Consider the following 22,010-nt stretch of genomic DNA (forward strand, 5'->3'; position numbering starts at 1 on the left):
AAAAAACCATATTTGTTAACTTTAAGAGTAAAGAGAGAAACTATATGTATTTTTTAATTGTAAATGGCACCAGTGTAAATGGCTGTTAGCCTGGTCGGTGTAAACAGGAGAGGGTGCTGCTCTTGCGGCGACCAGCAGGTTGTCTCTGTCTGTCAGTGTCAGTGTTTTAGACATAGACTGTCTTTTGTACCTACTGCTATTATCACAGTTAATAACACTAAACTATAAGTGTTGTTGCCATTGCACATTGCACTTTTTTTGATGAAAAATCTAGGTTGTTTTATCAGGCTTATATTATATTATTTTGATGAGTGTATGTGATGTGTTGGTTGTCTGTTTGTTTATTTGTACGGACATACTGCAAATCAATTTCCCGTTACGGACAATAAAGTTACCATTGACCATTGACCAAATTGTATTCAACATTGAGCCACACTTATGGAGCTCCACAATTCTTTTCCTGGTGTTTTGTTGACATCTCTTGTTTTTCCCATGTCAAAGAAACAGGCTCTGTGTTTTGCCTTATATGCATCCACAGGTGTGCCACCAATTTACTCACATGGACTCTACTAACCTATCAGAAGCTTCTTCAGCTCACAATGGAAACGTCTGGAGTTTTCTTATTAATTAAAGACACATTAAACTTCGTGTATATGTACTCCTAAATTTGATGAAAGTTATTAAAATAGACTCTCACTCTCTCTCTCTCTCTCTCTCTTTATTCTGACATTTAATTAAGCATTATTAGCATTGTTGTTGGCTTTTCATTTCGCCATTTGTTGATTCACTCGAAGAGCAAGTAACGTAATATGAGTCAACTGATCAGTTTGATATCAATCTTTTGTGATGCACCGTCATATTTACATTATTTGTACAGTACGAATGATTTGCTTTGGTACCTGGTCAAACTTAAGCTCTCTGTCTGCAGCAAACTCGCAGGCAGCAGCTTCTCCCCCCTCGCTCACATGCCTAAGTTCTGTGCTCAGTCACTTAGTGTCTGAGCTCGGATCATACCAAAATTAGGGGGAATTTATGCACAGTCGTAAATTCCCACAGTGTGCACTATGTGCTTCGAATATTGTGTGTAGTTTTTGTTTTATACAGTTGTCAGTCAGGCATCTAACTATGAAAAAAATACACTCCAAAAGACCCCGGGCTACTGAAAAAACAACCCGGGCTTAAGCCCAGTAAGACACCCCCCGCTCCGCCAATGATTTGAACAATTTAGACACAGTGTGCATCATTTATGTACGACACAAACAGTTTAGGGTGCAACTCTGTGCATGCTGATATCTATCTTTAAAATAACTCATTAACAATGAGTGTGTGTTGCGTTTATATCACATCTCTCAAGATTTTCTCTCAGTAATCTGGGCTCTGTTGTATCAAAGGCTTTTGTAAAGTCACAGAACAGCCCACACTCTATACACTGGTGTCCATTGCATTTGCTTTACCTTCTATAAGCTGTATTACAACTACTGGATTTAGAGCAACCTCACTGCTCTAAGTCCACACTGGTAACAACTCAAACTGTATTTTTCAATAAAATGATAAAGAAATACAGTTTGTCTAAAATCTTCAAGAGCTGGGAAATTGATCTGTAATTGGAGTATGGATGTCCGTCTCTCGTTGTGTATGTTGAAATGATTTTTGCTGTTTTCAGAAACAAACACTTCACTGGATTCTTACTGTGGATGAAGAGTGAGAGTGACCTAAAGTAAGAATCCAGTGAAATATTAGTGCCACCTCTTAGAGTTTCCCTGTAATATGAGTTCAAAGATGAGAATATTTGTAATCTGGGTAGAGTATTAAACTAGCGAAAAATTGCAGGATACAGTAGACTGTGGTGCTTCTAAGCCAGTCGGCACCCGTACCGTAATATGCGTAAGAAAAGCACAACATCGTAGGTGCGGCTGGCCTTACTGTGACTTCGCATGTGTGGGCTCACTCTAACGGGACTTTAAAACTGCGGTCAAGTGAGCCTTTAAATGAGGATGAAGCTGCTGCAGCTGCTGCTCCTCGTCAGCGGTAAGAACCTCTCTGTTTAACCCGCAGTTTGAGCCTCATTACACAGACACATGCACCAGTGTGCGTGTGTCTGTGTTCGTGGAAGAGTGAGGCCGGACAGCCGGACTCAGACTGTGGACTCTGCAGAGCTAGCCGGCCGGGCTAAAGCAGTGCTCGAGGTTAGCGGCTCTGAGCTCAGCACACACGAATATTTCACACTTTTATACACTCTGACAGTTTAATTAGTTTTCCACGCGTGATGCTCACACGTGTTCCTCAGCTGTCGTGACCCACACCGAGACCGGATCCACCTCGGGTTAGATCTCTGTGACGTCATCTGAGTCAACAGGTCATGTCTTTATTTAATATTTGGGGCGATCGTGGCTCAAGAGTTGGGAGTTTGCCTTGTAATCGGAAGGTTGCCGGTTCGAGCCCCGGCTCGGCCAGTCTTGGTCGTTGTGTCCTTGGGCAAGACACTTCACCCGTTGCCTACTGGTGGTGGTCAGAGTACCCGGTGGCGCCAGTGTCCGGCAGCCTCGCCTCTGTCAGTGCGCCCCAGGGTGGCTGTGGCTACAACGTAGCTTGCCATCACCAGTGTGTGAATGGGTGAATGACTGGATATGTAAAGCGCTTTGGGGTCCTTAGGGACCAGAAAAGGGCTATATAAATACAGGCCATTTACCATATTTTCTCCTTCATAAGTCCTGTTTGTAAAGTCTCCGTATTAAGTAAACATATCAGACACATCTCTGCTGTGGCTGTCAGAGAGCTGCCATCCATCAGTGAAGCTGAAACTAGATCAGATTACATGAAATGTTCATGCCGGGAATATCAAAGCAGTTTTTCCTCTAAATTCAGCATTTTATCCAGTCATAGCACAAATAATGAAGTCCTCTATAAAAAGGCTGCTACACTCCATCAGTGTTTACTGGTTATACTCAGGGGTGGCAAAAGTACAGACTTTCTTCACTGAAGCAGAAGTAGAGACACCCAATAAAAAAAAATTCAGGTAAAAGTGAAAAAGTACACTCTGAAATTTAATCACAGTAAAAAAGTAAAAAGTAGCTAATCATTATTGTACACAGGTAACTGAACGTTGTGCAAAATAATAGAATATAATATAATTAGTTGAGGAGATTGTAGAAAAAAATCTAAATTCTAATTCTAATGAATGTACTTGGCTTGAGCCTGTTATATAGTATACATGCACTGAGAGAGAATAAAAAACAACTATTTTCTGTTGACGACACTGTAGAGGTGACTTTGCCTCACAAGCTTTAGTGACTGATGTCCACCCCCTACACTGACACTACTGTTTACAGTACACAGTATAAAATTGGATTTTAGCGAGTGAATCTCAGCATCATCATCTTAAATGTGAATTCGTCTCTGCTATATTTGTTGTAACCTAACTCTGACCATGAAACCACAGCCACTGTGTTACCTACACCTGTGTTATTACATAAATAATGAAATGGACATTAACTTTTTTTTATTAATTTGAAACATTTTAACTTTAACATGTTTCAAGACATTCAGACATCAGTTTGAGACCAAAATCATTTTTCACCACTCATATTAACAAAACTATGAAAACCAGTCAAGATGCCAGAATTCATGTTTTGGAGCTTTAAGACAAAGATCTGCTGTTTCTCACTCTGATTTTTAGATTCAGGGACATGAACAGCTGCTAGCCCTCAACATGCCCTTCTCCTGTTTTCACAGCTAGCTTGTTAGCATTGTTGCTACAGTAACAGTCCTCTAACTCACTCAGCTGCTTCCAGAGAGAGGAATTCATCCTGCAGCTGGACACTCTCTAACATTGTTTGGCCTGCAGCTTTCGCTCTGTTCTGAGATCTGATGAGAGCTTTCATTTCTTTCAAAATAAAACACAACTACAACACAGAAAAAGACCCAGAGAAACCAAGTTAATGATAAAAACCCAGAAAACCATAAATTTCACACTCGAGAGGCCCGGTACCGGTCCGTGACCTGGGGGTTGGGGACCGCTGCCTCTCAGACAGGGACAGCAGCACAGCTTCTCCACCTGCTGGAGGCTGAAGGCTTCAGTTGTTGGCAGCATTGTCAGCAGCAGCATTAAATCATGAAGAAACTGTCATGCTGCCTGACTACTTCCACATCTGCACAAACAGAACATTGCTTCATAATCTGGTTGTTTAGTCGTTTGGTGCAGAGATCTGTGTGTTTTAGATCTCAGTAGATGTCATTTCAAACAACTATTTGTAACTGTTGTCAGTAGACTGCTTCATTAGTCTGCACTACTTCTTCAAAAAGTAACAGATTAAACAGAATGTAAACATTGTCAAACATGGAAAAATAAAGTTCAGTTTTAGTTTTATTTAAAAAGAAAAGAAATCCAGAAACTTGTGAACAGAGATGAAAAATATATAATTTAGTGAGAGTTTAATACTCTTCACTCTTAGTGGCTGCAGTGAGCCTGTTTTTTAGACTGCACAGCTGTGGCTCTGCCAAAACACTAAAGGAAGCAAAGAAAAGATAAGCTAGAAACAAGTGACGGGAAACCAGGGAACAAGGAAACTTAGAGGTTACGAGGAAGAAAACAGCGTTCACAGGGGAACGACAAGGAAGCAGAACGGGACAAAAGGACTGCCAAAATAAAGGAGGAAACACATCACAGAGACATGAAAGACTGCAGGAAACAAAAGATGAGACCAAGACAACAAAAGGGAGCAGACTAAATGAAGAAGTAACTGAGAACAAGAAACACAAATGATTAAACTAGGAAACACACGGAAACTAAACAATACCAAACAAAGACTAAGAAATGTAGATCTGTATTTAACAAAAAATGACCATGATTAGTGATTAGTAGTGCTGAATGTAGATAACCAAAAATAAATAGTCTCACTGTAAAACTGACCTCTGTATTTCTCTTCATGTGTCCTCACAGTTTCCCAGCATGCCCTTACTGTGGTAGTGGAAGTATATGAAGGGGAAAGATCTGTCCTGCTGCCCTGTCAGTTCACAGGTTTTATACCTGTGGACCCCACAGTGATGTGGACTCACAGAGATCTCCATCCCAAAACTGTCCACCTAAGACGAGAAGGAGGAGACGATCTTAGAGGACAAAACCAGCTTTTCAGCGGGCGTACATCAATGAGGCCTGATGCTCTGGACACTGGAGACTTCAGCCTCACTCTGAAAAGCCTCCAACTGACTGACACTGGCAGCTACACCTGCTCCATCAGTTATGGGAGAGAAGAACTGAGACTTAAAGATTTACAGCTGGAGGTCAAAGGTCAGCAATAAACTCCAACACCTACTTTATTTACAAGTTGTAATTACTAAAGTCTAGACCAGGGGTCGGCAACCTACGGCTCCGGAGCTGCATGCGGCTCTTTAGTCCTTATACTGCGGCTCCGCGTGGTTTGGGCAAATAAATTAGAAGTATTTAGCTGAAGTGTATTTTATTTATGTTAGTTCTTTTTAACTCATAGTTCTAAATTGGAAGATTATTGTGATATTGAAATATAAAAATAAAATTATATTCTATTATTTTTTCATCGCTCAAAATAAGTCACACTCATGGAAGCCGGTATACCCGCCGAAACAGCGTGCATTTATCGAGACTTTCAACCCCAGGTAGGCAGGGGCGGATCTAGAGAAATTTTCTTAGGGTGGCGGGAGGGAGGGTGGCAAAGAAATCAAATGGGGTGGCAAAATCAAAGCCTTTTTTTCCCCCAAATACATATGCAGGTGGTTACATATGGTTAAAATGATTCAAATGCAGTAAGTATACACGTTTTTCATATAAATATAGTCTATAACTTAATTATTGTCTGTAGCCCACAAAATTACACACTTTAGTTACATAAAACATGTGAGTTTTCATCTTATGTACTGTATAGCCTGTATATTCAATAAATATGTAGCCCAATAAGTATAAACTCCAGAAAGCTACACAACATGGGGCGGTTCATTTACAAACACAAGTCTAACTTAAGTTTCACTGTTTTTTGTTAGAAAACAATCACATTGTTACAGCTTAAATTCCACAAAATGTCAGAAATCTGCACTGTCACGAAAAAAAATTTAAACCTAATTTTTCATGATTTGTTGGATTAACCCACTGAGGTCTGAAATACAACCGGCCATTTTTGACTCCTTTTGAGTTTACGTTTGTATTTCACCCTCAAATTGTTTCATTTTATTTTTCCCCCTCGCCTTGTTTGGTATCATTCTTTTCAGCTCAACTGAATTTAGTTGTTTTTTTTCACTGACATACTGCATTAGTATTACTGATCTGAAATCACACAAAGAACTTAAACCCTAGTAGTATTTGTTACTATAAGAAAAACCACAGACATGTTGAGTAAATTTTTATAACTTGAAATGCAAATATAAATTGTACTTTTGTAAACATATACAACTATTTATCTAAAAATGCAGCCAATACACCTGCTGTTTTTTCATTTTCTACAACCATTTAAAAATATTACTAAAACTAAAATGAGAGAACAATCAGGTGTCGCAATAAGATGCCCCACAAATGATGTGTGCCAGTAAAAAAAAAGTTTTTCCACCAAAAGACAGAGGAGAGCAGCACAGGGATAAACCTGCAGGCCTGACAACAGGAGGTGTATCACTCCGCTGGTTTTCTACTTAGTGACAGTGTTTACGTTGCAAATGTGCCTTAGTGACATTCATTAGTGGCCTCACTGACACACAAAACAAAACAACGACTACACAACAGAACAACTACACAAGACAACAAAACACACTAAGTATACTCTCCACACTAAACGTCACAAATCTCCTACATCTAAAAACGCTCTCTCTCTCTCACTCGCTCGCTCTGTCTCGCTGCCGTTACCGTCACTCCCAAAACTCTCCCCTCTTCCTAAAGAACCAAATCCCACGTGTTGACTTTTTTTTTTATTGGTCGACATGGTGCATTTTTCCACCGATAGGAAAGAGGTGGCTTTTTTTCCCCTTTCTTTACTGTTTTCGCGCTGTCCTTAGAAAACGCTTAAAACCCACACACACAAAAACGTAGCGACAGTATTTAGAAAAAAGCATGGCTTATAAATATTATCATAACTCTGGATTTACTGGCCTGTAATTAAAATTTAAAAACTTTGAAGTCCGAACTTTCAATGTGGGCTGAAATAGAGACTCAGCGTGGCTGCAGCTTTTTGCTGTGTCAGCTTACATCAGTCATGTGATTTGGAGGTGCAGCGTGTCCGTGGACCACAGAGGGTTAATAACACTCACCTTCCTTCCATTTCCAGAGTGTAACATCCAACCACCTGTGTAAAATCCGAAATTCCCATGGTGTTGTTCAAAATGTGCTCTGACACAATCATAAACATCGCTTGCTACTGAAAACAAGAAAAAAGCCGGTCCTGCTATGGGCTGAACCATTTGTTAATGGTGGAGGGGGGGAACACTATGCAATATATTCAGTTTTAGCATTTATATTCACTGTTGACTGTAACTACGCTCAAACTGTTAATGCTATCTTATTTTGATAAACAACACTGTCATATGCAAAACTGGAGTGGCACTTGGGGTGCCTGCCCCTGCAGGTAGGCCAATTATGGATCTTCGGATCCACATTGTGTCAGCAGCTGTTCTCCACCGTGAACTATGTTAAAAACAAACACCGTTCACGCCTGACAGATGACAGCTTACAGTCCTGCGTAAACTGACTTCGTATAGCCCCGATTTGCGGACTCTGTGCGCAGAGGTTCAGCAGCAGAAGTCCCATTGTAAACAAATCATGGCAGACCTGACGATGTTTGCATGAACGCGCTTTTCAGCATCTCTTTATTGAGCACTTTTCACACACGGTTGCTGTACGCATACAGCCGGCTGTAGCTTTTCAGTTCACAGCCCGACACACACCACCAACAACACAACAGCACAGATAGCGCAGACGTAAAGGCAGCGAGGCGTGATTGCAGGTGTCGCTCAGGTGCGTCCGCCTCCCCTGCAGCGGCGCTGCAAACCACGCCCCACCGCATGCATTAACCAGGTAAAATACATATTTAGGCAGAATTTTGCAAATATCTATTTTTCATTTTTCAGCAGCATAGAGCTTTTTTCCAATTATTTTTTAAAAGTCAGGTCAAGGCTCCAACAGCCCAAAGGAGATATAAGGGAGGCGGCTCACAACAGTTTTTGTTTGCTACATGGATCATTTTAGTTCAGCTGGGTGTCTTTGCTTTTGTTATATTTCTTTAAGAGTTCAAAATGTGTTGATTACATAAATAAAATTTAATTTTCTCTGTAGCACTTCATGGATTTCATAAGCAACACACCTTAGTTGTTCACACAAAGCATAAAGATAAAAAACAATATATACAGTGTTATCTTTATTTTAGATGTCAAAAAGTATTTGCGGCTCCCAGTGTTTTCTTTTGCGTGGAAACCGGGTCCAAATGGCTCTTTGGGTGTAAAAGGTTGCTGACCCCTGGTCTAGACTGTAGATACTCAGCTGTGCTCCAGTTACTGTGTCTACAATTGATCCTGGGCTTTATTGTCCTTTCAGACCAGCAGGTGGAGGTAAAGGTGGAGGAAGGCTCAGAGTCTGTCATGCTGCCCTGCGAAACAAAGCTTTACCTGCCTGAGGACACCAGTGTGGAGTGGACTCACTCTGACCGAAAATTCACAGTGACCCAAGTGCATTCAAACAACAGTGATCACCTGAAACAGCTGGACAACCTTTACTGCGGCCGCGGAAAGATGAACAAAGACCTGCTAAGAACTGGAGACCTCAGTCTGACCCTGAAATACCCCACAGTGAGAGACAGTGGAGGATACATCTGCACCATCTACAGGGACAAAGACATCCTGAGACAGAAAGTAGTGCTGCAGGTCAAAGGTCAGAGATGATGACACAGGTCAGAGGTCAATGTTGTGGATTAAGGTCAGAGCTCAGAGGTCATGGTGCTTTTTATGCTTTTCCACAGAACCATTTCTAATCTGGAACATTGTTCTTGTGGTTCCCCTGGTTCTCCTGGTTCTTCTTGTGGTTTCTGGAGGTCTTTTATTTCATTTCCGGCACTATTTCATGTCAGGTGAGTTTCTCCTACTACACTACCCATAATGCCGATGGTTAGCAGGTGTCCTCTGGTGGCTCCTTGACTGTGGTTCACACAAACTTGTTCCAGAAGCTGAAAGAGTTGAGAGTTACAAACAGCTGATACAGAGAGCTGAAGAGAAACTTCCAGGTTTGTTCCAGAAGTCAGAAAACCTCCTTCAGACTCAGTCATTGATCAGTGAAACAGCTCCACAACATGACTTTACTAAACAGTGTGTGTGCTTCACTGCATTGATCTGACACAGAGGCTGCATGTGGACAAGCTGTTCTTCTTCTGTGGTGGTAAACAGCAGGCTGACATGGAAACGTGCTGACAGTAAATGTTGCAGCAGCTTCAGTAAATGTTCCTCCTTGAGTTGTGCTCAGTCATGTGGTGGAGAGCTTCAGATGTTCAGAGCAGACACATGAGATCTTCATGGTTTCTGTGCTGATGTGTGTGAGACATGGCCGACTGTGGAGGCTCAGTCTGTCTGTTCTTCTGCTCTTCATCCAACATGTCTGCAGCACTTTACAGGACGCTGCAGACTAGTTACCAAAGAACGAGTCAGGAACACATCAGGAACAAACTGAGACACAATCTGACTGAGACTAGAAGACAAGGAGGGGACAGGGAGGTCATGTGACCATCACAGCTGCTGCTGATGTCATCATGTTGTGCTTTGATGTACTCTCAGTTTACCAGGTGGAGGTGAAATCAGGGGTGGAGTCTGTCCAGCTGCCCTGCAAAACCACAATTCGCCTGCCTGAAGATGCTAAAGTGGAGTGGAAGGATGGTTCTATCTATGACAGGAAGGTCCACGTGTATGAGAACGGCTCTGACCAGCCTGAAGAACAGCATGAAGATTACAGAGGGCGAACAGAGATGAAGAGAAGCCTCCTGAGACCTGGAGACCTCAGTCTGACCCTGAAATACCCCACAGATGAAGACACAAACACCTACACCTGCACTGTTTACAGCAAGGAGGGAAACATCCTGCTGAAGAAAGACGTGGTGCTCATTTTCAGAGGTCAGTGCTGTAGATACAGGTCAAAGGTCAGAGGTCAGACTCATGATGGTGGTTCAGTGTCAGTGGGCTCCATCCAATAATGTTACAGTGTTAGCATGTCTGATGTTTGTGGCTGTTTTGGTTTTTATTTGATTTCCAGCCAAATGTAAAAGCTTCAGCAGATGAACTGTAGGAGCAAAGTTCATGTGTGAGACTTCATCTGAAAGGTAACATCTTCTAGTTTCTGAACATGTGTTTGTTTAGCATGTGGCTAAAACACAGGCTAAGCTAAGTCAGTTCAAATCTCAGTAAAAACCTTCTTTGGTCCTCATCTATAATCAGTCAATATGTGGACCTAAACACATGGGTAGCAAATCTCTGGACCTTCTGCAAACTTCTGCTAACATGGAGGATGTATTCAGGGCCACTGCGCTCCCGTTGACTGGGTAGCTCAGAGCACAACTTGTCCTTTTAACACCTCAGTATGTTCCAGCAGTTTAAAGATTGCGATTAAGTTTGTGAGAAGGTGGAGTCAGAAAACCAATGAGGCCCTGCAGGACTGCGTTGAGACTAGAGACTTGGAGGCTCAGGATTCATTAAGAATCTAAGGCTGAAGAAATTTTGGGGAAAAATTTCAGACAGTTTAAGCAAAGTGGTCCAAAAATAAACTTTTAAAAGTTTTAAAAGTAATGTTGTTTTTTTTTTATTCTCACTCAAATATAGGGATGGGTATTGATAAGATTTTCACGATTCCGATTCCATTTTCGATTCTGTTTAATGATTCGATTCTTTATCGATTCTCTTATCGATTCTTGTTTTTAAAAAGGAGAACACTAAGGTTGATTAGCTTAGAACTTTGTTTTATATCTTCTCTTTGAACAAGATAGAAATTTAGGAGTAACATGGCCTTACAAACCCAACAGTGAGATCTTAAGAGATCCACAGCCTACGGCTCTTCAATGGGGTGTCACGGGGTCCCCAGGAAAAAAAAATTGTAAATGTAAAATAATAAAATAGATATTCTTCTGTAGCAATAACAAAGTATAACATAAATTATTCTGTAGCAATTACACAAGAATATCCAGTAATGTCCCTGCCTACAATTAAACACATTCGCTTACCGAAAATCGGGAGCATCTGCTGTGGCAAATGGGTGCAAGCCTTTGACCACAAACTTAGTCACTGCTCAGTGACATTCGTCTTTCCTGGACTAAAAGGAGACGCTAACGGTAGACTGCAGCGAGAACTGCCAGCATCTGAGCCAGCCAGACTCTGTCTGTCTCTCTCATCATGGTCACCTAAATGCACAATGGCAGGTTTTGTAATAATGCAGATCGCGCTAACATAATATGCACTGTTAGTTGATTATTTACCTGCCGCATTAACGGGAGAGGACGTGCAAACCGCTGCTGCTGGGTTGAGATTCACGAGTCCGGAGCGGAATTAAAAACACGACATTCATTTAAGTTCATCGCGTGTTTTGTGAGCAAATGCTTTTGCATATTCGTAGTGTTTCCTCCCTTAAATGAAATATCTACTTTGCAAGTATTGCAAGCTGCCCCGTTGTCATCCGTTCTCGTAAAGTATAACCAAACTTTTGAGCGTTTGAGCCACTTAGGCACCATGATTCCTGCCAGGTAAATGACGCTCCGCAACGTGGTGACGTCATTCGGGGCGACTGGAATCGATAAGGGAATCGTTTGCAAAAATGGCAAACAATTCCAAGGAATTGAAACAGTGGGAACCGGTTCTCAACAAGAACCGGGTTTCGATACCCATCCCTACTCAAATATCAAGTATAAAGCCATTAGCTGCAGCGCTTTTATTTTAACTGTGTTGTTTATTGTAGGCTATACTATTTTTACTCTTTATTATGCTGCTGTAAAACAAAAAAAAAATCCTTGTAGGATGAATGAAAACCTTTTCAGATGAAAATAATATCCTTGAGATGTTTTAGTCTGGTTTAAGTCTGTTTAGTCTGGAGAATCTGCGTTGCTTAGGGTGGTAAATGGACTGATTCTTATATAGCGCTTTTCTACTCTCCTGGAGTACTCAAAGCACCATATACAGCATGCCTCATTCACCCATTCACACCTACAAGCACTTCTTTCTATACTCAAGTGCAGTCTAACCAACATTCACACACATTCACACTCCGATGTTACCCCAAGGTAAATGACATCCTTCTGGCTACAGATGTAGGGGGTCATGTGGTATTGGTTCTACTAGATTTAACGGCTTAACAAACTTAAAATTGCTTTCATTTATATGCCTTATATGCCAATTATACAAAGTTTATATGCCACTAAAAAAGTAACTACTGAACTGTAAAAAAGTAAAAATGACTACACCATGCCAGCGGTAAATGATTGTCTTGAGGACCTGAAAGCTTGGTTGGCTCTTAATTTTTTAAACTTTAATGAAGACAGAGGTTCACTCTTTTGGGCCGGGTGTCACTGGTGGGCTCTGTAGCGCAGTATGGAAAGCTCACTGTCTCCATCTTTTTTTTCAACTGAGGTAATTGGAAAAAATGAAAACAGTCTTGTCAGAAGATGATTTCGGAACAATAATCCTTGCTTTTATTACAACTCCGCTGGATTGCTGTAACTCGTTGTACCTTGGTATTAGCCAGTCATCCTTGTCATGTCTTCAGCTGGTACAAAATGCTGCCGTACGGCTTTTAACTGGTACTTGGAGAAGAGAGCATATTACTCCCGTTTTTTTTCTCTCACTACACTGGCTGCCTGTCCACTTTTGAGTTCATTTTAAAATTCCTTTATATGTTTTTAAAGCCTTCCTCTCTGAGGTACTGCAGCTGCACACCCTCTAGTTGGTCTCTTAGACCAGTGGTTCTCAAACTTTTCACAATGAGTCCCACGTCATAAAATATATGAAGTATCACCCTTATGACCGACATTCAGTAGGCCTATTTAACACCACATACAGTTTACACAGACAATTTTATTTCTTATATGAATGTTATTTATTTTAACAGTCATAAACAGGATGTGACAAGTGATAATAACAACTGTACTGCATTAAAACATTCACAGCAGGTGGGATATCTAATCTTTAACCCTTTAAGACCTACCATAGGTAGGCAACCGCTTTACCTACTGAGCTATGCGTGCCCCAAGCAGGGATAGCATTTCAAGTTGCTATACATCAATACAACTGATTTAGCCCATATTTTAATAATATGTATGCATTAAGTCCATAGTAACTACCTTCATTGCAAAAAAGTGCAATAAACTACAAAAAAATTGAAAATCGTTTTTAGTTTTTTTACATATATTTCTACTTGGAGAAATTTAAGAGGCTTATCCCTCAAAACTTTAAATACAAAAAAGTTGCAAAAAATAGTTTACAACAACAGGAAATTTATTTTGAGTGTCTTCATAGTTTTATTTTTGAGATACACCAATTTTTATATACTGCAGGAAAAACGAAAAACAATCCTATGATGCAAATTTGCAAAGAAAACAGCATGTGCATCAAAATCAACTATTTCCAGCAGTGCAATTCGAGTTCTAAGCATCCCAGAAACTATTCAGAAAAGCATAAAGTCAAACATGACTTATAAAAACACTACTATAGGGCTTTGGAGCGTGATGTCACGGGAGGTGGGCCACGCCCCCTTTCGCCATGACAGTAGGCCAGACACAGGATACAGCTTCAGCTATGGTTCGTACGTGATGTGGTGGCAGTTGCAACGTTAGATTACACGATCGTGAAGGCAAGAAGCTGGATAATGGGCTCTCTTTTCATCATTTTCCATCCTGGAGGCAACGTGAGGGATCCCATGTATCCAAATTTACTAAACAAAGACGTCAGGCTTGCATTGCAGCGGTGAGATGAGCGGATCGAGTTCTGTGCAATCCCCAGCTTTTTGTTGGTTTGGTCTCCGCATCTTCTTTCCGGTGAGTTCTAAATTAATTCATATCACTATTAAAAGGCTTTTAGTGTTATTTTCAATGCGCTGAGGTCATAGATAATGAGATAAAACATGCTAATGTGTGATGCTGCAGATTGAACCACGTCATGTCATCATGTCGATTGAGTAGCTTATGATTTAGCATTATTGCAGGCAAACCAGCATATGAAATGGATGTAACAAATCCAGACTGGGCACCAACACTGCTCATGGGCCTCTAAAAACATACTAAATTGCTCTCATTGTACACTAACCCGCACATAACTTCCAAATGAATCACACACCTGTCATTGGAATATTGGTGTACATTTACCTTATGTGTATGCACTAATTTTATCTTACAGGCTTTTGTTATGCAGCTGCAGAGTCTGAAGGTGTGCCCCGTGCAGAAGTGATCGATGAAGATCTGACAGAAGACCAACAACAAAATCACAATGTCATAGAGGCTGTGGACAGCAGTTGTGTTGGATATGTGAGGTTGAGGTACCAGCTGTAAATGTGGACAGTGGTGATCGGACAGACAGCATCACGGAAGCTAAAGGGCAGACGAAGGATTGTGTGTGCAATGAACAGGGCAGAGCAGAAATAAACACAACACTGCTTGATAAGATTGTTAAGGTTTGCTGTGTTTTGGTGAATATGTGCCCCAGTGTGGTTGTCACTTCCGGTTTAGAGCAGGAAATGGCGGACATGCGATCGTTCGCGCTGACATCTGTTTCAATGTGGGAAGTGTTACGAACAGCTGATCGGATTGGCAAAGCCTGTTTCTGGAATATTTTGGTTTTGTTCCTGCAAGCACTTTTTATGCAATTTTTGCAAAGCTATATGTGGAAGGAAACCGTGACCGAGGACAAGCTGATGGCATAAGATGTAAGTACAACTCCTCCGGTTTCATATGCAAAAAAAATTATTGCACTAGCTTACTGGGTTCCGGTTCTACAGGGATTTAAAAATAGTTACGCAAAACGGAGCGTGCCCACTCCGACTGGCTTTAAAGGGTTAAGTGATGATGTGATGAATCCTACTTCCAGGCAGTAGCGGTTTTTGATATGGGCGACATGGGCGGTTGCCCAGGGCGGGATCGTCGTGGGGGCGGCATCATGTCATCGGCAAAAAAAAGTTGCTCACACCCATGCTGCCCGGACATCATGCCAGCGCATTTTGGAGATTGCATGTGCACTGATCAGTTTTCTATCACCCATTTGCGGAGAGTAAAGGTGCCCTCCGTTTGTGAGCTGCGCCTGCTGCTTGCCACACAGGGAGGAGAGGGGCGGGGTGGCGGGGGATTCTCTGGCTGGTTGGAGCGGCACCTAACAACCAGCTCACAAAATAAAACAAAACTAAAAACAAACCAACAAACTAAGGCTGTCAGCGTTAACGCCGTCATCACGACAAACGCGATTAAAAATTTTAAAGCAATTAATCCATCTGGAGCACAGAATGACTCAAAATCCGTGAAATGTCTCTTTCATTTTGGGCAGTTTGTCCAAAGTTTGTCCATTTTGCGCTCCAAATGGGTCAAAAACTGATGACTAGGGCTGGGCGATATGACCCAAAATTCATATCTCGATATTTTTTAGCTGGATGGCGATATAAGATATATATCTCAATATTTTTTTAAAGCCATAAAGTAAGAACAAAAAGAGAGTTCTTAGTCAAAGCTGTGTCCCAGATGTCACACAGGCACTTTTATTAACATACAGTGTAGATGTACATGAAAAAATTACTCAAAAATTAATTATGAGCATTTATTAAATAATGATGCTCTATAAATAAAAGAAAACTATGTTGTTTTGTGCATAACAAAAAGCTCACAATTGTGCAGTCAAAATGTAAACTAAAAGACGCCGAGCATAATAACAAAGACAGATTTTACAGCTGCTCTGTTCCCAACTTCTACTGCGTGACTGACAGCCTGGAGTTTGAAATCCTCTTTGTAACCATGTCTCTGAACAAGGACCATTTATGGCCCTTATACACACACAGTACCGTAATATTACGTTGAAGCACAGTGCGTATTACTCCGCGAGGCTCCTCGGTAGCCGTAATGCTCCGACAATCCATCAAGCGGTGCAGCTCTGTAGCTTACCAATGTCCATCTAAAACATTTTTTGACAGATTGCTGAGCGCTGTGTATCACATAAAATCGGTTCGCGGTCATCAAGCACAACCAGAATTCATACAAAAGGCGCGCAGTCAACTTTTGAGAGAATGAAAGGATTTTAGGGGGCTGCATGGCGTTAGCGTGGTTAGCTCGTTAGCGCGGTTAGCTCGTTAACACTTTGACGCCGTCCAGCCCCACGCACAGGGCGATGTGCGGTAACTCGTTAACGGAGATTTGCCGTGTCCATCTTGTCGTTGCCTGCAGGTGAAGCGATGGGGGAGGAGGGGGAGTTGTGTTCAGTGAAAGAGAGGCGAGGTCGAGTAACATTGCGTAGAGACAAAAGTGGTCGAAAGAGAGGCAAACTTGCGGCTCCACAAGTATAATTATAACGTAACATAGACTATATCGATATAAACGATATTGTCACATCTTATATCTCGTATAAAAATATATCGATATTTTAAAAAAACTCGATATATCGCCCAGTCCTACTGATGACATTATGATATAGACTTATAATTTGCACCGATGTGTTTTCTTAATTCTGTCACACACATATGTAGCCTGGGAAATGGTTAGCCACACAGGACACAATTACTGGGGTTCTTAATGTGCAGTTTTTATTGTCAGTGACAACTGAATAAACAAAAATGTCCTTTGACCTTTACTTTTGTCAAACAGCAGCCATATGAACTGAACATCGACAGCATGAGAGGTAACGTGGCAAAGTAACAGAATAAACGACTAAAAAAAATGCGCCAGTACAATACGGGGGACAAAGGAAATGAAATAAAATACAAAACACAAAAATACGGCAGTGGCCTCTGTCTGTGCAGAACAAAATACAAAATACAAAGAGCTAAATCACACAAGCCTCCTTTAAAAAATGTGGAAGTGTTACATACATTTTCTATAAACACTTAGATTCCACAGCAATCTCAGCTCACTTGGAATACTGGAGCACACAGACGATCTCGCAACTTATCCCTTGCATGCAGAAAAACGGCCGCTCCTTGCTGCACATACAGGTCCTTTGTCATGGTCCTGGGTCATGCGACCCAGTGTTTCTGAGTTTCATGTTGTTTTGTTATTTCATCTGTATTCCAGTTTCTTTTCAGTTATCTAGTTATTCGGTCATGCCTAGTTTGCAGTTAAGTTCATGGTTTATCAGGTTCCCCTTGTGTCATGTCTACGCCTCCATGTTTCCTGTTTTACTTTGAAAGAGTACAGTATGTTCTTTGTTCATTGTATTTAGTTTCACTTCCCCTGCCCTGTCATTAGGTTCATGTGCGTCAGCTGTGCTCCTGTGTGTGTCCACTTCCCCTAATCATCCCTGTAGGTATTTAGTCTGTATGTTTCAGTTCAGTCTTTGTCAGATCGTCTGTTATCATCACCATAGTCAAGGTCATAGTGGTTACATAGGTTTTCCTCTTTGTTTTCACTGTGTTTCTTAGTTTACTCAGTGTTCATAGTTTCTTCATGGTTATTTCACTGAGTTTCATAGTCTTTCAGTTTACACAGTGTTCATAGTCTTCGTTGTTTTCTTAGTTTCATGTTTTGCTACTGCTTACAGCCAAATAAAGACTCACCTTTTGTCAACTCCCACAAACTCCACTCTGCGTCTGCTTCTGGGTCTTATAAACAAACACACCGGCGTACCCCGCCATATACTGACATTTTACCACTGCGCTACAATTATACTACAATGTGTTTCAACGAGTTATGTGCATATTTAACAATTCCTTACCAACAATTTAACTTCTTCACAACATTCCCATTCCACATCCACAACAAAAAAGTAAACAGAACACAAACCAATAAAATTAACAGCTTCAAGTGCACACAACATGCAGACAACTACAACAACTATTTTCGGTTGCAGATGATAAAGGATTCAGAAACGTTATTCGTGCAGGTCTATACGACAGAGAATTCACATCTTCTTTTTGTTTTCATATTTTAATTTATATTTAATTGTGTTGTGGTTTGCAGTGTTTTGTGTTGTTTCACTTTAAATTTGTTTAAAAGGAAAAAGCTGAAAATTTAAATAGTTAAAAGTTGAAATTTAAATAGTTGGTTTTTGTATGATATGATTTATTTACTACATTTTATGTGGAGTGAATAAATAAAAGTATATTTACGGTGGCCCCTAGAGACAAAGCACGTACAAACTCCAAAACACGTACAAACTCAGAAGCATGTAACTCCAAAACACAATGGAAGTGCTTCCAGGATGCTAGGGGCAGTGTTGGTAATTCCTACACAAGCCAGCAAGTACCAACGACCGGATTTGGTGTGTGGTAGTAACAGGTAAATGAACATTTTCTTTTTAATTATTTGAATATATATGAGTGCTTGTGTATAAATACACAAACAATACACATATGCTTTCAATTGTGTAATTTAAGTGATCTAGGTAGCTCTGTTTTGGAAGTTCAGTTAACGCTAGCAATGTGTTTTAGGGGGCCATTGTATATATTTATATGGAAACATATATAAATAAAACCACGTTTTTTTTGTTTTTGTTTGTTTTTTACATTTGTAATTCCTTTTGTGCATAATTTTATATTGTTGTTGATAATAAATTAATTAAAGCAACAAAACAACCCGAAGAGGCAGTTGGGAGCCGAAAGAGCTGGTTCTCTAAAAAGAGCCAGAATTCCCATCACTAACCACTAGTGGTACTGTCACAGGCTGGCTCTCAGACCCAGCGCTCTGAGTATAGTTTTGTATTCATTTCATGTTATATTTGTGATTATAGTTCTTGTGTTATTCATGTTTAGCTTTTAGTTGAGGTTAAAGGCAGCCATTATTTATTATTGTTTTCTTGGTTTCTATGGTTTCTTGTCTAGTTTTATCATGTGTTTTTAGGTCTGTTAAGTTTGTGTTATCATGTCTTGCTTCCATGTTTCCTGTTTTATTTTTTAAAAGGTCTTGTGTTCTGTGTTCATGTGCTTAGTTTTAGGCTGTGTCCGAATTCAGGGGAAGGATGCTCATAAGGACACTACCTACCTACGTCACAAGGTAGTGTCCTTAGACGGACGGGTAGTCAGGAAGTGAGCGGCTTGGCCAGCCCCCTTTTTTTCTCCATAGAAACTTTATTGAACAAACAATGAGTATCCAACATAACAGATGGGCTGTGGACAGCCTCCTAGCCTTCAACTCCGCCCTTACTTGCGTGTTTTTCCCGATCGCTAGCGCCACAGCATGAAAACTTTAAAATGGACCCAGAAATGTCGCTCCGTTGTTTGGACAATTTTATTTCTCGAGGAGCTAGAAAAACCTTATCGTCGCCGCCCGCACGTTTTGTACCTTAGGCTCATCAGAGACAAACATATCCAGGTAAAATAATTTCCTTTAATCTACACGCATTTAGGAATTTCTTAGCTAATTACACGGATAATTGAAATATCGCCGGCGTTGTGCCAAAAAAGTGTTCGCCTGCCAAAACTGATTTCCAATGTTTCCGAGTGTAATATGTGAAATATCTTCATGTATGTTGGTAAATAGACTTCGGTTTACTAAGGGGTTTTATATATACAATAATTACCTGTTGTTCAAGTATCTTTATAACTCTGGTTATAATGTAGGTACAATTGATATATTTGTTGCGCTGTCTGCTGTCCTCTTGGCCAGATTACTCTTAAAAAATAAATTTCTAATGTCAATAAGATTTTTTTTTTTTAACTGGATGAATAAAGGATATATAAAAGTCACTGCCAAAAACTGATTGCAGCTTCTACCTTGTTACAGGAATGTTGCTGGTGGCTCAAAGTGACTTGATATCACTAATGAGGGACACATTTGACATGTTTCACGTATTATAGACCAACAAGTTATTTATAGCAGATTAAATACGAGCAATCAGTTTAGGGCAAAAACCGGAAATCAGTTTTTGGCAGACGATCATTTTTTGCCACAACATCGGTCATTCTTACACATGTACTGTATCATATAAAATATATAAACTAAATATCTTTGAAACGTATAGAATCTAATCTTTGGTTTGTTTGTTTGTTTTTGTACATAGGACTTTATCAAACTGTTGTCTGCTACAGAGTTACAAGTATTATACTAATAATGTAGCATCCACCATCTCCTGCTTGCATATTTCTGTAAACATCTTAGTGGCGTGGCAGCCTCGAGTGAGCCAGCCCTGCAAACCCTGTGGATGGACGATGCAGTGGACAGTGGGAGGAAGCATCCTAAAGCTCTCTTTGCAGACCACCCTGTGTGATTCTCCGCTCGCCGACCAGAAAAGACAAACCGCAGGTCTCAGTTGCAGCAGCTCATCCACGTCTGATCTTGCTCGGGCAGATTCAGCAACACTGCCAGAGACTTCCTGTAATCTATTACAGTTGTTAAAGAAAGGGTCCAGGAACAGGTCACTCAGGTTAATCCTGTGTGAACAACTGAAAATATTGTTTTTCCATCTTTACATACTGTTGGTGTATTTGAAATATTCTTGTTTAATTGTTATTGTTATTTACTTTATTGCTATCAAATAAATATCCAAGTAATATTGTTCAAAGTTAGCGTCATGTTCATACGTGTTACAAATGCCTGTAAATCAAATTGAGTTCAGTGACAATTACTGTTTGTTTGAATCAATTTATTAATAACATAAAACCTTTAAACTAATGCAACACATATAACAATGTAACAAATATATTCAAATAAATAAATTTCTCAATACATAACTCATTTGGGAACTAATCTTTCAAGAAGTGAAAACAATCTGTCCATCCTCTCCCTGCTCTCCTCTCCTCAGCCTCTCTTTGCTGCCTCATGTCCTCTCTGATGAGGTCTAGCAGCTCATCATCCCCGTCTCTTTTCCTCTTTCTCCCTGTCGTAGGTGGCTGAGCCGCTTCGTTATCGCTGTCGTTTTGGTCACCCACTGCTGCGCTTGGCCCTGGAGTGTCCTCAGGGAGAGAGGACATTAGGACAGGAGGCTTAATGGAAGGCATCTGTCCTATCACCTCATCCATGAGGGCAAACCAGGGCCAAGTAGCAGCAGTGGGCTTCCCACTGACCCCCTCTCCTGAGCCTGGATACTTGCAATCCTAAAGGCAGAGGAAATCAAAAATGACAGCAGGCAAATAAAAACACCACAACAACTCTTAGTAATTGCACATTTATTAACTTGTGTTCTTGAGAATTATCTTCTTGATAACACACATATGTACTTTGTATTCTTTAAAGTTATCTCATGTCTTCTGGCCTGCAAGGGGGTGACTTTCCCCTGCAGGCCCATCTTCTCCAGAATTGTCCTGATCACACACAACAAATAAGAGAAGAAAGGAAACCATGGCAACTATGTTAATCCCTAAATCCCAAAGTTTTCACAGCAGAACACCAGAGGAACACCGTCTGGACATCACAGGTTCTGTACAGCAGCGGTCCGTGAGTCGTTTGGTACCGGGCCACAGAGTTAAGGCTCCGGTGTGAAATTTATGGTTTTCAGGGGTTTTATCGTTAACTCGGTTTCCCTGAGTCTTTCCCTTGTTGTAGTTGTGTGTCTTATTTTGAAAGAAATATTTACACGTTACCATAGCGACCAGAGAGCATTAAGCGGCAGAGAGGAGGATGTTACTGTCAATATTGGCGCATTTTCAGGAGGACGCTGCTAATAAAGTTACACAGTTACACAGTACATTCACGTTTATTATTATATTTACAAAATACCACAGTTTTTGTCTTGGTCGGATCATTTTATGTGGTTGTATTTATCCGCGATACCTTAAAGGCTCCGTGTCTGACATAAACCGGTCTGTGGCGCAAAAAAGGTCGGGGACCGCTGCTGTAGAACATGAGGGCTAATAGGACCGTACTCATATGAATATGATGTGTAAATTGATTTATTCTTGTACCTCCACGCCGTAGCGGCCCAAT

General features: G+C 40.7%; 1 protein-coding gene across 3 annotated transcripts in view; it reads left to right on the forward strand.

The window, feature by feature from the left end:
- Nucleotides 1-22,010, forward strand: part of LOC102076415 (butyrophilin-like protein 2) — a 55,565-nt gene that overhangs the window by 25,306 nt on the left and 8,249 nt on the right. Inside the window, exons 1-5 of one of the 3 annotated variants that reach the window (XM_025900450.1) lie at nucleotides 1,889-2,028; nucleotides 4,940-5,287; nucleotides 8,543-8,875; nucleotides 8,964-9,071; nucleotides 9,769-10,101. In XM_025900450.1, coding sequence (XP_025756235.1) covers nucleotides 1,989-2,028; nucleotides 4,940-5,287; nucleotides 8,543-8,875; nucleotides 8,964-9,071; nucleotides 9,769-10,101 — 1,162 coding nt within the window. In that variant the 5' untranslated portion in view covers nucleotides 1,889-1,988. Of the gene's footprint in view, nucleotides 1-1,888; nucleotides 2,029-2,122; nucleotides 2,187-4,939; nucleotides 5,288-8,542; nucleotides 8,876-8,963; nucleotides 9,072-9,768; nucleotides 10,102-22,010 lie in introns of those variants that run through there. The other 2 variants (XM_005464356.4, XM_025900451.1) reach the window with 2 other exon arrangements.

The sequence above is a fragment of the Oreochromis niloticus genome, linkage group LG3 (genome assembly GCF_001858045.2).
Source record: "Oreochromis niloticus isolate F11D_XX linkage group LG3, O_niloticus_UMD_NMBU, whole genome shotgun sequence".
In the NCBI taxonomy this organism is placed as follows: Eukaryota; Metazoa; Chordata; class Actinopteri; order Cichliformes; family Cichlidae; genus Oreochromis; species Oreochromis niloticus.